The sequence below is a fragment of the Anguilla rostrata genome, chromosome 13, assembly GCF_018555375.3.
Source record: "Anguilla rostrata isolate EN2019 chromosome 13, ASM1855537v3, whole genome shotgun sequence".
In the NCBI taxonomy this organism is placed as follows: domain Eukaryota; kingdom Metazoa; phylum Chordata; class Actinopteri; order Anguilliformes; family Anguillidae; genus Anguilla; species Anguilla rostrata.
Genome location: NC_057945.1, coordinates 14,596,516 through 14,612,900, shown reverse-complemented (window position 1 = coordinate 14,612,900; position 16,385 = coordinate 14,596,516). Strand labels below are relative to the sequence as shown.

The 16,385-nt window shown below is 41.5% G+C and overlaps 1 protein-coding gene across 1 annotated transcript; it reads left to right on the top strand.

Annotated features, from left to right (window-relative positions):
- The first annotated feature begins 798 nt into the window (after positions 1–798).
- Positions 799–9,928, top strand: LOC135237526 (regulation of nuclear pre-mRNA domain-containing protein 1B-like). Its single transcript, XM_064304713.1, has 7 exons — positions 799–1,919; positions 2,230–2,359; positions 3,099–3,241; positions 5,271–5,392; positions 6,191–6,317; positions 6,746–6,921; positions 7,827–9,928. The coding sequence occupies exons 1-7, from the start codon at positions 1,769–1,771 to the stop codon at positions 7,974–7,976; spliced, it is 999 nt and encodes a 332-aa protein (XP_064160783.1). The 5' UTR covers positions 799–1,768; the 3' UTR covers positions 7,977–9,928.
- Positions 9,929–16,385: the final 6,457 nt, after the last annotated feature.

The window sequence follows — 16,385 nt, the reverse complement described above, 5'->3', positions numbered from 1 at the left end:
TTGACACTGTCCGGATTTGATCCCAGGCCGTGAGACTCATCCATCCATGGTGCCTTTAACCGAATGCGCCATCCAGCTGCCCTAGGTCATGTAATTCTATAACATTTATGAATCGCAAGTTAACTCTTGTCATTTAGCACTTGGTAGGGACTGAGGAGCAAACCATTCAGTTCAGATGATACCAGTGTAGAGACGGTGTGATGTGTGGGTAATGATGTAATAGCCTGTCCAAATATAGAGCCCCCTGTCCCCAAGTCTACCCTTGAGCCCTCGCACATGCCAATGCACATTCTCACTTGAATGAGGGAGGGTTTGGTGTTGTCCCCCATATGTAATTTTCCGTCGTTTGTGATCTTGACACCCACCTTGATGCGCCCAGTGCACCCTTCCCTTAAGTCTGCATTTTCGGACACTTTGGTGAACAGAATTGCACATAATTATTTGCAGCATGTGACTTTCCAGAAAAAAAAAATGACGATCACGAATCAACATTAAAAATGAATGCCCTTGATTTCAAAGAATCCGTAAAATAAAATAAAATTTTAAAAATTCAAAAACGTCATTGCTTCTTAAAATTAGAAAGATGTTTTGATTGCAAAACGGAGCCCAAATGTGACCATAAATATACATACTTGTAGTTAAATTTTTTTAATGAAATGGATGGGGAGAAAACCATATCTAGTTGTCTAACTCTAGAGGATACAGACGTCGACTCCGGTTGCTGGGTCGTCTCTGAGCGTATTCAACGTTCTCTCATCTGATTCGTGTTGAACTCCGGGTAAAAGGTCACACGACCACATCGTGACGTTTTTCAGGTGGTACTCGTCACTAGCCAGCTAGCAAAAGCTGCTAACTGCAGCACGAAAGTACCATGAAGTTGTAGCCAGCTTTAATTTAAGTTTTAGGCATCAACAACCTGCTAACGAATGGGAGGAATTTATTAATTATTATTTCCTTAATTTTTCTTATGACGACTTTGTATGTATTAACGTTAGCTAACATTAATCAAGTTGGTAAGCGAACTCATATAGCTAGCTAGCTAACTTGGATTAGTGGGGTCCATAGTAGTGTCACGTTAGCTAGCTAGCTAGCCAAGTTACCTGCATTGCATAGTTAGTCTAAACTAGTTCGTGATCTTGTTCGGTAGATTCGTACACTATTGCTCTGTTGTGACTAGTGATTAGTTTGTTAATGCTATCTAGTTAATACGATCTTGTTAACGGGAGCTAACTAACGTTGTCAATTTTGGTTTATTTTAATAAGCTCGCTTTCTGTTGCTGCCTTAGTAACCAGCTAGCTAGCATTAGCTAGCCAACTTTCACACGGTTATCTGCCACATTCAGCAATTTGTTAACCACCTAAACCAAAGCAAGTTAGCATTAGCAAAGCGAAATGGTCGTTGGCACTGGCCAGTGAGTGGCGATCCTTGGATTTGTTTGTTTGCTAGCTAGCTAGGTAAGGTAGCTAGCGCTAGCTAATATTTATTTTAAATCTGCAAGTTTGTAAATTAAGTGTGTGGGGTAACTAGTCATTGGCAATCTTGTTAACGATAACAACAAGGCAGCTAGGTTGACGGTGCTAAAACTATGTAAGTGAGTGATAGCGATCTGTTTGTCAAGTTAAGCATGTATGTGGTCGGCTTGTTGAACTGGAACGTCCTCTGACTTATTTATCCGTAGACCACTTTATTCATGCGGAGTCAGTTACAGAGAGCCAAGTTAACGTCAGCCGAGGTTGCGTAAACTGAGTTAGAAAGGTAGCAGACAGAATGTCGTCTTTTTCTGAATCTGCTCTGGAGAAAAAGTTGTCTGAACTTAGCAACTCTCAGCAAAGCGTCCAGACGCTGTCGCTGTGGATTATTCATCATCGAAAACATTCTTCGCCTATTGTGCATGTATGGCACCGAGAACTGAGAAAAGGTATGTGACCTGAACCAAGAAAGTAACTTATCCTGTGTGCTAGTTAATGGTAGCTAGCTAGGTAGCTAAGTATTTGTATACACGGTGGGTCACGAATCCCCTCTGCGACTGCTGTTTAAGTCTAGTTGTGAAACGTCGACATAACACGACTTTTAGCTCCCCTGTGCATAATCGATAACACGGTTAAACGCGGCTTTAGTACATCAAGGTTGGGATGTCTGACGTGGGTTTAGTCTGTTTACTTTACGTTAGTTGTTATTGGCAGTTATAATTCGTTTTGTGTCAAGTTGATGCATTCACTGTGTTTCAGCCAAAACTAGCAGGAAGCTGACTTTCCTGCACCTTGCTAACGACGTGATCCAGAACAGCAAGAGAAAAGGGCCAGAGTTCACTCGGGATTTTGAGTCTGTCCTCCTTGATGCATGTTCTCATGTCGCAAGGTAGGTAGGCGTTTGTGCTGTGCCGCAAGATGTTGATGTTTTCCTCTTGCATTAACATTTCTCAGCTCAGTTAAACGTGGCATGGCTTCCTGCATTCCAATAAGATATGAAACAGTAAGACAGCAACAACATTGGTGTCAGATAGGCAAATAAGAGAAGTTGCATTGTTGTTTTCTACACTACTTGCCTAAATAACCGTAAATAACCATGCATAGGCGAGTTAGTGTAACTTTCTCTTTGGGCAACAGGACATTTTTACAGTTTCAGTGTATGCATGTGCAGATTTGTGTCCTTTGTGTCATTTGAGCGCGACAATAAGATGTTCGTATCTCAGACTTTTTATGTCAATCCCTGGGCCCCTGGGAGGTAGGCATTTCCGTGTTTCCCATAGCGCATTGCAAAGCGATGCATATGAGATGTTTATTAAATACACGATGGGAATCGTTACAGTGCAAAACCGGAGGACTTTTTTGTCAAGGCACACATTTTAAAAAATGCTTCTATTTATAACTTACAAAATGAATCCCACCGTATTTGGCATAGATTGCTACCGCAAAATACAACGCATGATATCAACACACAGATTGAGAGGGGAATTTTTCCTTTAGTCATTGTGAACTGAAACTCGCCGGCTTGGTGTACCGAGGGTAAGATCTCTCGCTTTTTGAACTGTAACTGTAAGAAGGGCTGGACCCTAGATTCTGACTCTGCCGCCAGACCGATTTGTTTTGTCCCACAGAGAAGGGGACGAGGGCAGCAGAAAGCACATCGAGAGGCTGCTGCATATCTGGAAGGAGCGTGCGGTGTACCGGCCGGACTTCATCCATGCGCTGAAGCTGGCCATCGAGGACTCAAACAGCCCCAAGCGCAAGCCTGCCCCTGGTCAGTAGAGCCCCTGTAACGTTGTGTCTACCGAGGCTGCTGGCAACATGTTTCCAGTGTAACTGGCACTGTATTTTCAGTGGGTTGTGTCATTTCACAACTGCGGGGTAAAATCAATATGAACTGCACAATTTATGTAATGTCAGTGCAGGAATTTATATGTTGCCAGTTTTGTGATGCTGTAATCTATCAGATTTGATTTTCTTTTAGGCCTTTTCCCCCTTTGATATTGCCAAAGTAGGAAGTATGGTTTTTTTTCTCCTTTGTGAAGGTTATTAGTATCAACAAAGACAGTAGTACAAGATTAAACATCCTCCAATTTCAGCACAATTTTCAAGAATTTGGGAGTGGGAATATTTTTTGTGGAGTTTTTTTAGAAGCTGTTTACAAGTTCTCCAAAACATTTTTTTGTGATTAACCCCTTAATTTGCACCTGCCCATACTCGGCCCGGAGTGGGTTTATTGGCATCCATTCCATTCTTTTTACAGTGAAAACTGTAAGGTGTTTTGGGCCTCTGTTCTTAAAAAAAAAAAAAAAATCTTAACCAGCACAACCCTATTATTTAGAGTTTACTTGCCAGTACTTATAAGCTCAGCTTGTAAGTGCTTGGCTTGCAGTTTGCTTTCTGTTCTGTACTCACCACTGTAAATTATTTTAACAGTCCATTTTTGGCTCAGCCGATCCTCCTAAACCATTATCATGTTTTATTTAGGCCTATTTGAATGTTTTACTAGTGCATCCTGCATTTCATGTGGAAAAACTAAACCAACCCAGCTGATGAGTTCAGCATGGTTTTTGTGACAGAATAAGACAGAACCTTCTGTTTAAATGTGCAGTGTACTGTATTTTCGGCACCATTTTGGTTATTTCTGCACAGTTGCTTTACTCTTCTCATACCAGCATACCATACTGTTGCCCTGTAGGCATATGGGTAATATGAAGGAGTGTTTTTACAGGCTGTGTTTAAGTACAACTGTTGCCATTGGTTATTTGTCGCCTGGGCAACCAAAGCAGTTGACTGTTCCCATGATGGTGTGTGGTGTTCAGTCCTCCCTGGAAGTGCGAGCACAATGCATTATGGGGACGCCGCAAGGAAAACCACCCGTCAAATTGGGGGCTTCATTATGTGAAAGAAATCCAGAGAAAAACTTGCAGTTAGCCTATAGGATAGGCTTTTTTTTTCTTTTCAGTGGTGGACGTTTGCTTTAAATCTGAAAAAAATCAATAAAACTTGTAAAATTGCATGACAATAAACGGAGACAAGCTATAAGATATTTGAATATGTTTCATTATATCCCTGTATTATCTGGTTCACATCACAAGAATTAAAGTCTTTGTTTAGCTTGCTGTGTCAGCTAAAACCTTTATGGGAAATTTATTGTGTAAGTTCCAGTATCTTACAGCAATGGCAAGGCTTTTTTTTTTCCTGATTCCTTGCCTTGTTTCCTTATTGGTTTAAAACTGCAAGGCAAACATTTCATTGCTTTACTTGAGTCTCTTTTTTAGCTGTGAATTGCAGCCATGTCACAAACCTGTTTAATGCATGTGAACGATTTGTATAAAAAACCCCCTCACAGGGCTATATGCAAAAAAATTTTTTTTTTTAATCCGAGGAGCACATGGGCACTAAGGAGCAGACTAGCACCTCCCAATTTGTGCTCCTAAATAATTTTTCCAGTTGGCACACCTCAGTTTCAGGAGCAAATGCTCCTGAAATGGGAGCGCTGTAGAGCCCTGCCTCGGAGTATTTAGCTTGGTCGGCTTGGCGCATGACAGGAAGCCTGGTATGGAATCCAGCCTGTGCCACCACCGGCCACGGGCAACACCCCCAACCCCCCCACCCCCCACCCTCCTGGTCAGTCGAGCCCTCACAGTCTGCCTGCTCTGCCCTGCTCACCGGTACGTCGCTTTGTAGTAGTGTAGATAGTTTAGTTTACCGAACGGATGCTGATACTGCACTCCTTTATTGGAAAGAAAAGGGTTAAATTGACCTTGTCAGAATTCACCCAAATCTTGTATGACTTGCAGAAGAGAAAAAAGCCACCAAGCGCGCCCACCAAAAGGTGCAGGAGGAAGAGGAGGAAGAGGACGATGACGACTACAGGGGGCACTACTCTCCAACGGACACCGACACAACGGTCCCGCTGTTGGTGAGCTCTCATTCTGCCCTCCTTTCCCCCTACGGCTGCCGGGAGCAGGCTGCACTTCCACCCTCTCGCCAGTAGATGTCAGAGCGGTCTTATTTTCTCCTCGTTATATCGCTGAACGGTAATCATGTAGAAAAATCACAAGCGCACGGTCCATTTGGGGCAGTATTTTCTCCTTCCTCAGTGTGCCAAACCTTTCACAGACACGGGGCCCCGAAGCTGGTAGTTAAACATGCTGCCCGGACTAATATATCTTGAAAAAAGGCCGTCGCATTACCTCTAAAGACCCCAAGCAGTGACTCTTTATGTTTCGTTTTACAGCCTAGCATAAAATGCAAACCATGTGATCCATAGTTTTTTTCCCTCTTGACTGCAAAATAAAACAATGTGATATTGCTCCGAAATCCGACATTGAGCCAGCTAAGGGGAATCTATTTTGTGCACTGCCTAATTTGCATGGATCTGCACTTGATTCTGATGCATTGTCAGCGAAAGTTGCTCCTTGTTAATTTTTTGTGTAGGAACGTAGGCTTGACTTTGCATGGATAGACTCGACTGAACGCGGACAGGCTCAGCTTAATATGGATAGACTCAGCTTAAAGTGGATAGGCTCAGCTTAATATGGATAGGCTCAGCTTGAAGTGGCCCCAGCCCAGCTAGGTTTCAGCCCCAATAAGCCAACAAAGGGGACGCTGGCACAGTTATGGGGCTGGATACCAGACCACCGAGTGCATCAGTGGGGGGCCCCAGGCTCCTCCTGGCAGGACTCCTGAACCCCCTTTTCTTGTGTGCCCCCCCCAGACGGAGGAGCTGGTGAAAGCCCTGCAGGACCTGGAGAGCGCTGCCTCGGGGGACGCCTCCGTCCGCCAGAAGATCGCCTCCCTGCCGCAGGAGGTGCAGGACGTGTCCCTGCTGGAGAAGATCACGGGTGAGAGGCGAAGGGGGGCTGCGTGCCCGCAGAGGTTCCGTCCTGAAGTCATTTCCCCCTGCTGCAGACTTTCAATTTTCACGTTTTTTGTTAGTTGTTTTTTTTTTTTTTTTTAAATTGGGAGACATAACCCTTGCTGCACGCAGTGAAAAATTACATTGTAAATATTTTGTATTCTGAAAATGGTTTTACCCACTTTAGCAGCGAAATTCGTCCTCCGTTATCAATTTTTTTTTTTTTTGAGCCGGCTGTAAAAACGGCTTTTTATTGACACGGCAGATTTTAACGTAGCGTAGGTGTTTGCGTCGAGGACGAATGACGGCACGTCCTGTTGTTGCGTCGGCATGGCGACCCGCGGTCTCTGCCCCGAGCGCGTCTTGCCTGCGCGATGCCCGTTGCTTACGCGGTGAGCGTGTGTCTGCGCACAGATAAGGAGGCCGCGGACAAGCTGTCCAAGACGGTGGACGAAGCCTGCCTCCTGCTGGCCGAGTACAACGGGCGCCTGGCCGCCGAGCTGGAGGACCGCCGGCAGCTGGCCCGCATGCTGACCGAGTACATCCACAGCCAGAAGGAGGCGCTGTCTCACAGAGAGAAGAAGCTGGAGGCAAGGGTTGCTTCTAATAGTGACTAGTGCATCATGTTAAGCATTTATTCTCTATGATAGCTGTTGTATTTGTTCATTTTTCCCATTAGAAAACCTTTTTATATATAAATGTGTGTGTGTGTGTATATAAATTTAGTTATTTATTTTGCTGGAAGGCAGTGCCCTTGGGATCTAGGCGGGGCACATCCCTGATGTCAGTGGTTCTCAGACCCTGTACTGGGCACTCCTATATATGCTGGCTTTTGTTATTTTGTTACAGCCAATCCCTTGCTCAGTTAAGGTTCTTGAACACACGTTTAATTTCATTCATTATTTTTTCCTTAAACCTGTTAACACAATGCAGGTTTGGCTCAATATCATTTTGCTCTGTCTTTCAATTCATGGTTATCTGCTAAATGGTTAGTTTTAATGGCCACGTGTCTACTCTTTCTCCAGTCAGGAGCCTATTGTTTCACCTGTCTTTAATTTGATCAGTAATTTGTTTTTATCTCTTTATGTAATTGCGTGCAATATAGCTCAATGTGAATATGGGACTTGTACGCTTTTTGGCATGCATAGCATGTGGCGTAAGAGGGTAAATAGTCCCTGACATTGAAAAGCTTCTAATAAAAAAAACAAATAATAATAAGATTTAACAGTTTGTTAAAATTCTGGGATTGCAATTGTGGTTGGAATGAAAACCAGCTTAAACAGGGTCTCCAGGACTAAGTTCAGTTCTAAGTTTGAGAACCACTGGCTGAAGCTGTGTACGGACTTCAGTCTGCTGGGGATAGGAGCTGTATTCTCTTTGTAGCCGAGCCATCGGTCTGTGGGGTTAGGGTCAGGGTGGGGGGGTCACGGGTCATGGGTCATGGGTCAAGGTCAGGTCAGGCGGTGAAAGTCAGCCGCACTCCGTTGCGTTCCAGGAGTTCAAGCAGAAGCTGGCCCGGGTGACGCAGGTGCGCAGGGAGCTCAAGTCGCACATCCAGAGCCTGCCGGACCTGTCGCTCCTGCCCAGCGTGACGGGGGGCCTGGCCCCGCTGCCCTCGGCCGGGGACCTCTTCTCCACGGACTGAGCCCCGCCCCCCAAGCGAGGCCACACCTCCCCCCGCCCCACAAAAGCGAGGCCACACCTCCCCCCGCCCCGCCAAAACGAGGCCACACCTCCCCCCGCCCCGCCAAAAGCGAGGCCCCTTCCCCACCAGCGACCGCTTTCGCTTCCCGCTAGACTACCGAGGCGGATCCGGGACGAGAAACGACCCCGGCTGCCGCTGCCCCAGAGCCTGACTACCTTCAGCAGCTGGGGAATGAGCTTTTTAAAAAAAAAAAAAATTAAAAAAATATGTTTTACACACACACACACACACACACACACACACACACTAAAAGACTGGTACATTTCTGCCTCCAGCTAAAAAGGGAAGCGGTTTGTTAAGTTAGACTTCAGTTTACAAAAATTTTGTAAGTTTTTCTTTCTTAATTTTTTTTTGAGTTATTTTTTGTGGGTTAGATGTTCTGGTAGCCTGGATTTTAGATTCACCATTTAGGTTTTGAAGAGACGAGCACAAGGCCTTTGACTCTTGCTTCTTTTAGCACCGTATTTTTTTTCCCGCTACGTGACAGACTTGTTTGGGCGATTTCTCGCTTGATTGCTTTGGGTTTGACCAGCCTGAATTTGAGGAAGTACTTTAAAAACACTGCAATGGTACACTTCTTTTTTCCCCAGACCTGAGACATACTAAATTTGATGAGTAAGTATCAAGGGTACTTACCTGATTCGCAGCGTTTCTCTTGTTTAGAGCCTTATTTTACCGATGCTATTCGTCCATCGCTATTGAATTCTCGGTGGATTAAATGCAAAGGGCCTGACCTAACCTGAAAGGGGGCCACAGTCACACTGGAGAGGGGTAATCACACTCACTGATCGTTTCTCACTGAATTTTAATGCTCCTTTTGAATATCTGAAGTAAATAAATTTCAAACATGACCTATTCTTTCCTCCAAGTTTGTATTGTGGGGAATATAATTATGCTGAGTTTAATTAGTCTGGTTAATGGCTTTTGTTTTTTTTTTAATAAAAAAAAAGTTTTTTTTTATTTACTTAAGGAATCTGATAACCTTCAGGTATATACAGAACCTCAAATTCCCCGTTTGTGTTTTCATTCTATCCTGTAATTGTGTACATTTTGCCTGACAACTTTTGAACCTGGTGCTAGTAATAAATTCATTCTCAAAAGATGTAATTGATTGTGCCAGCTTTCACAGTAGTTTCAAATGTTAGTGTTACTACGCTGTTGTCATATGTACACTATTGGCCCACTGTACATTATGTTCATATAAAATAACCCTTTTGGCTTAAAAACAATGAGAAGACCACTGGGTGAGCAGTTACTGCAGCCTTTGAATAGTGCTTGATGAGAGAACCCTGCTGGTGAGGCAGCATCCACGGGTGGATGGGTTGGGGGCACAGACACGTCTGGACCTGATGCCGGATCGAAACCTCCGGGCTAATGGGTCTGTGTGAATAATATTTCTTTTGGGAGCGCTTTGAGTTCTAAAATGATAATGAGTTTCCAGAATCTCCACTGCGGCACAAACATGTTATTCTAGATTTTTTTTTTTTTCTTTTCCTTCTCCCATGTACCAAAAACGTGTCGGCTGGGCTTTGAAAACAGAAAACGGAAGGAAAGCGACGGAGCAGATGTGTGGACACGGTGTCCCTTTTATGGGAACAAAAATGTCCTTGCGTTCTTTTCCCACCTCGGATTTGGCCACAGTTGAACGACTGGGAAGACATTTTAGAGAAATGGCAGACATTTTAATATGTGCCCAAATTGACCCTTTCCTTGAGAATCAACTGAGTTAATGCTTTGGAATGTCTGCTGGTTTGGGGGAACAAGGAAAGAAAAGACTGAATACGGCCAAATATACTGTCTTGGGAGCATCAGGAATTTTGTGTATGGAAAAACCTTCTCCCCTCTGAATTTCCTATGCTTTTGCGGTTTGAATAAAACAATATTTAAAGATCGACCTGAGCATTTGAACTTTGTTGTAAATGCCTTGCTGCCATCAATGAAGAGGCGACACACATTTTGATCAAACACATGAGTATAGCAGGAGTTTCTAATGTAAGACTCATTTCATTTTTTTTACTTCGTATTTGTCTTTAATGATTTATGTTTTTTCATGAGTCAGTTCTCTCAGAATTATTCCTTTAAAAGAAATATGCAGGACCATCTGAAGATCATCAGTCAAAATCTGATGATCTTCAAACATTCCTCCATTAAAAAAAAAAAAAAAGGGATTACTTCTGAGAAAACTGACTCATGGAAAAACATAAATCATTAAAAACAAATACTAAGGAAAAATTAAGTGAGTTATATTAGAAAACTCTTATCCTTATATTAGCGAACTCTTATCCATACACCCCCCCCGCTGCCCCCGCACCAACACACACACACAATGTTTCCCCCCATTGCACATCACTGCAATGCCATTTGTCTCCAAACTTGTAGCATCTGATGCTGTAATTTTAGCACTTAAAGTCACCTGTGAGACGATATACTACCCAACAGTCCACACAGCATAGGCAAAGCATTATGAGAAGTTGTGTTGATTTTGCAGTAGGGATATTTTACTTCATTCATTCATTATACCAAAATGCAATGAATTTAAAATTCACCTAAACTGTAAAAGCACAGCACAGCTCCTTGGACTTGGTGTTGGAGGACCCACTGTGTGCTGATGGCTGCAGAGAGAGTGATATTTCCCCATGCTGGCCAGGGACTTCAACAACGGCACAATGGCTAATGATCCATCCAGTCTCCTCTGCCTTGTCAAATCGAACCCAGCCTCATCAGTAAAACTGTTTTCACTGGGGGCTCATATCTAGTACAACTTCTCTTCGAAAAAGAAAATGACAAAACACTATCAGAAATTGTGCTGTAGTGACTCAATCAATCAGCAATTAATACAGTGAAGAACAGCAGAATTTTTACAGGTGTATCTCACGAGCTGGACATAATTCCTCACGCAGCTGCACAAATCACTGCTCTGAAGATCTTTATGTTAGCTTTTGTTTGTGTTTCCATATTTTATAAATTAAATATTTATACATATTTCATAATATTGTAATAATTATTGTGGCTGTATTGAACAATATAACATTTTAACACCAGTGTCCTGGTCCAAGTCCTATAACATTTTCTCTATAACTGGCTGTCTAATTATACCTTGCACTACACTACCATACCCAGTTTGGTTGCCGAGTTCATCGCTGAAAATGAGGGTTCAGTTCTCAGTTAACTTCTGTGGTTAATTGAAGGCAGATTAAATAATGCAATGTCCTTTCTGCTTCCTCATTAACTTTTATGGCTCAATAATGGCAAATTAAATAACAAAATGTCCATTACCACTTTGAGTCCTTGGCAAGGCATGACTGAGTGACACGTGTTGCCACAACCACTCTTACTTAAGTGCATTTAGCTCTATCATCACTGGAAACATGTTTATTGTTTCTGTAAGTTCATTTTGTCGACAATATATATAACAACTTAGAAAAGTTGCAGTGCCAAAGTGTTGTGAACTTAAATTATTTTATTTAATTCACTTATTTATAGCATCCCATAATCAACACTTGACTGCTCTGCCTCTTTAGGGTAAATAGTCTCAGGGGTAATTATTGCCCATGGAAACATCAATCCATTCAATGTTTTAAACAATATACTGTACAGTCTTCTAGAGACCATTTTTTTCCTATTGGCTGATTTCAATCAACCACGGAGTACAAGACCAAGATTTCCGAGAAGTATGAGATAATGATGGTTATTTATGGGTGTTATATTTTGTACTTGTTAGGAGCTCCATGACATTTGACATCCTAGTACTGCTCCAGTCGGTCGCCTTGAAAACCATGTTTGTGTTTTTAGTTTAATTAGACATTTAAATTTACTTTACAACACAAGTCTATTTTACAACTGTTTAAATAAGCAATGGAGTCCGGAACATTATTCATCTATGAAGCAAACACTGCTTCTCATTGTCATCATGCTTGTACAATGGATTTAGATAATTCTCAGCCCTCCTTAAAATGGAGTTGAGTATATGATTGGCTGACAGTATTCTCTATAAACATATTTTGAGTATTTTTATCTTTCTTTAGCTGGTCTTTGTAGGTTGAAAGACAAAACAAGTTTTGCTAAATTAATTCTCAAGGGCTGGACAATTTATAAGCTCAGAATTCAACTCCATCTCATTTCATTCCAATGTTTTTTTCTGCTAAAATAATTGTCAAGGGTCAACATACATAATCTAAATTATTCGTTGTTTTAAATATTTGGAAATGAGCTTAGGGTTTTGCTTAGACAAAGAGAGATTTATGGTGCAAACATATGGTTTTATACAAGGAACATTACAAATGGATTACAATGGGATATTGAGCACATTAACATTGCATCACTACTGATTCAAGTAGTATCTGTTAAGTCTTATGTTTGTATACCTTACACCCACAGCTTCCCCTTTTTGAGAATTTGCCTTTTTTTGGCCAAAATATCTTTGTGCTGGATCTCGTGATTCCATTGACTTTAGCAAAAGCCCCAGGACGTTGTATATGCAAAAAAAACACATTAAAGGTCCACCACCATATTACACCAAAGGTAGGATGTCCTTCTTCTGAGCTCAAACCCACCACTGATGTGCCTGGTCATAAAGCATCTGACCATAGCACCCAATCAAGGTTCAGATGACTGTATGACACTATGTCATGGCAGTATCGGTGTACTGTCACACTGTAAAAAACAGACAGAAAAGTAAAATTAACTTGCTTCATATGTTTATTTACACTACTGGCTATGGAAAATGTAATTCATAAACAAGTTGTAGAAAAACAACAAAGCCAGTCAAGGGAAATGCAGCATGTCATGCAAGGTTCTGTCGAGCCGTAAGTGTTATCTCAGCGGATTAAAATGAGCCTACGGGCTAATCTGTTTGCAACAGAAACAACACAATGTTCTATTTGCAAAGCATCCAGTGGAAATTGTTTTTGGATGATAACACAGTGTTGTTCTGTTCATTCAACATTCAACAAGCAGAGGCAGGTTTCAAAGTGTCCAAGAAGTCATTTCTGGATCAATCACAAACGGAGGAAGAGACTTTTTCTCCTGTAAAGTGGTTATGTTTGTGGATTTCATCACCTTTTATACGAAGGGCTCTGCCGCAAATACTCTTTCTCAGAAAGCGGCAATTCCTAACTTCACTGCTACCCGACACAAACGGTAACGCCCCTGAGTTTTTGTTTATCACTTTCACAGACTCGGATTTCAGCTCTCGATGTTTTTTTTTTTTTTTGTTTGTTTGGTTTTTTTTGTGGATGCTGAGTGAAATATGGCTCAGTGCTGGTAAATGCCCTGAGGAAATCTTGTGAAAGTGAACGTAGGAGGGAATGACATTAAACTGCAGTGCGCTCCTCTACACCACATCCCAAACCTTTTATGCTGTATGTTTGGTTTGGTCTTGACAAGTTGTATACGTTTGCTGATGTGTTGCTGTTACTGTAACTACATTAGGATTTAACACTGGTTCTGGAATGAACCACTGTCTGAAAAAGGTAACGTCCAATGATATATTTAAATAAATTTAGATTCATCAGTGTTGCGGTTCTGCTATTCTGGGAATAGTGCTCCATGAAGCTTTTTCATCTGGGTGCTCTGTAGTACAGTCTGAAAAGCTGGTCTGTGAACTGGACACCAGTGAAGGAGGATGAGATAACCGAGTCTTCACCCAGAACATCTGTGTCTTGGTGCACATATTCATACTCATACTCATAATCTCCTTCCACTGTCATGACAATGGAGTTTGTCTCCACCTACATGATTCCAGTGCAACACACTGGTAACTCCATGCTGGAGATAGTGCGATGTCTCTAGCATGGTAGTCAGCTCAATCAGATCTAGGAATTTGCTTGTTGAAGCTTCCAGACATTGCTGGCAAACGCTCAACTGCTGGTTAAGGGGCAGGGTTGGATTGTTTGGGGTGATGCGGTTTTCTGCTTGTTTTTGAAAGCTTTAATTTCAGCCATTTCCTGTTTACATTTATTTCTGGGTGACGCAGAACCATCACAGTGGCATAAATTATCACTTTAGCCGTTAGGAAACAAACGTGGATCAGATTTTTCTGTGCCTGGGCATTGTGGGGTCGACCTGACTTGACCCTGAGTTTTATTTCTGCAGTTGCCTCCAGGATACAGGCTAGTTTATCTGCCGTTTTGGCCTGGCCCTCTTGTTCCTTATCATTCATTCCCAGGAGTAAGTCGATATAAAATGCACTTTGTGTAAATAAAACCCTGACTTGTCAATGCCAACTTGTCACTTTGCAGCAGTGAGAGTGCTAGTTTTCTCAAACTTGTTTCTCAAACTTCCCTTCACAATTGCTGGCCACAAGTCACTTTCCAACTAGCTTCCTCAAAATGTACGTGCTCCAGAACTGCTCCATTGTGTGTGTGTGTGGGGGAGGGGAGGGGGCACTGTACATGCTAAGTGTAAAGTCCACTCAATGTTTTAAAGGGAGAAAGCGCAGGTGATGAAGGATGGGGGTTATGACATTGATTGACACAGATGAAATGAAGAGTCAGGTGAATGGTTTGGCATGCAGACCAGGTAGGAAGGCATTGCAGTAGCCTAGGAGTGAATTATATAATATAATATAATATAATATACACTGTAAAACTTCAGTGTTAAATGGTCCCTATTGGATTCATATGTACTTTGTTAGAGCTGAATTAATACTGGACATTTATTGTGTAGTATAATGGTTTAGTATAAAGGGAACTGCTCTTTCAGCTCTAAGGTTGTGTGTTTGATTCCCAGCCGGGTCACTGTTGTTCTATGTCTGAGCAAGACGTTGAACCTGAATATCTGCAGTAAACTATGCAGCTGTGTGAATAGAAAGCATGTTTAAAAAACTGTGATCTGTGTATGCTGCTCTGAATAAGAATTCCTGCTAAATGTCAAAATGTAATCATGTCAGAAAGATAAGGCATGTGCAGCTTTGTTTCTTTTTCATCATCCGTATCAGCAAATGATAAAAATGCTTTGATTTCTGGCAATAGTTTGGAAGCGAAACATTGTTCAAATTAGCTCCTAAAACAAAAAGGTGCCGAAATGATGTACATGAGTCTGAAGTAAGAAAGAAGCTACTACAAAAGATTCTTCCCATGTAATAACTGAGACAATATAGATCTGCTTAGTATTTACAAAGGTATATTGATGTGTGTGGTTCAACTAGACTGAATTGTTTTTCTCAGAATTTCATTCCAATGCCTATCTGCCACATTTCAAAGAAACACCCAAAAAATAAGCCTGGAAGTGCTAAAAGATTTGTGGAACAGTGAAGGTCAAATGGATTTTTAGACACAGGAACCTATCCCAAGAACATTAAAACTTTTGGTACGGGCTGGTCTATATTATTTCATGATGGATTGTGTTGACTGCATTGTGAATAACAGCAGTAGCAACCGGTGTACACTCTTAGCCTACGTGTGTCTTGCACTTGTAAAGTATAGCCTTTACATTTTATTAGCTATAAGTTAAACCTTTTATAGTTCTGAACTATAGCGAGAAAAGGCTTATGGCATTGTTTAGCTCTCTCTTTCTTTCTCTTTTACACACACATACACACACACACACACACACACACACACACTCAGAAACTACCAAAATTAACTTGACAGAATGTGAATTTTCTACAGGGCTGCCGATATCCGTTCTATAACAAAAACAATTATGATAAAAGGAGCATTTTTATTGAACAAAATTACATCATGATATTTTTTTTTGCTAGGCTCTTTCAGGCCTTTATGACCCTATAAATCCATTGTCTGGTCTGTTTACTGAAGACAGTGAGCTATCATAACACCAGGCCATGAAATAATAGCATTTTAAAAGATGAAACAGAATAGAATTAACAGATCTTATATCCATGCAAATTCCTCTGCAGTGAAACTGTCATATGAAATGTATGTGAAAAGACGTGGATACATTTCTTGGAAATATCTCCTAATCTTGGACATGTGTGATTAACAAATCAAGTTCCAACTACATTGTTAATAATAAAAACCACTTTTGGAATCTTTTTGAATGCACCACACATCCTAACATGATTGGACCATGGCTACATGTTTAATTTAAGGACTGAAAAATGTGTGCTGGCTCACTAATTATTAATAGCATATTTTAAGATATGATGATGTCTGTGCATGTTATCAGGTGCAATGCTTCAACTGTTATCCAATAAGGGCTGATTAAGAGGCTGTACACAATTGCTGTGATGACAGAAAGAAGTACATCTCCATTCAAATATACTGAGATAAATATATCTGTGAGGTCATTATATAACATCGGTATGCCATCCTGCTAAGTTACGGCTTAGTTAAGAGTACTGATATCAAAATGAAACATTGGATAACATTGCTTTGGAATTGAGCTTGT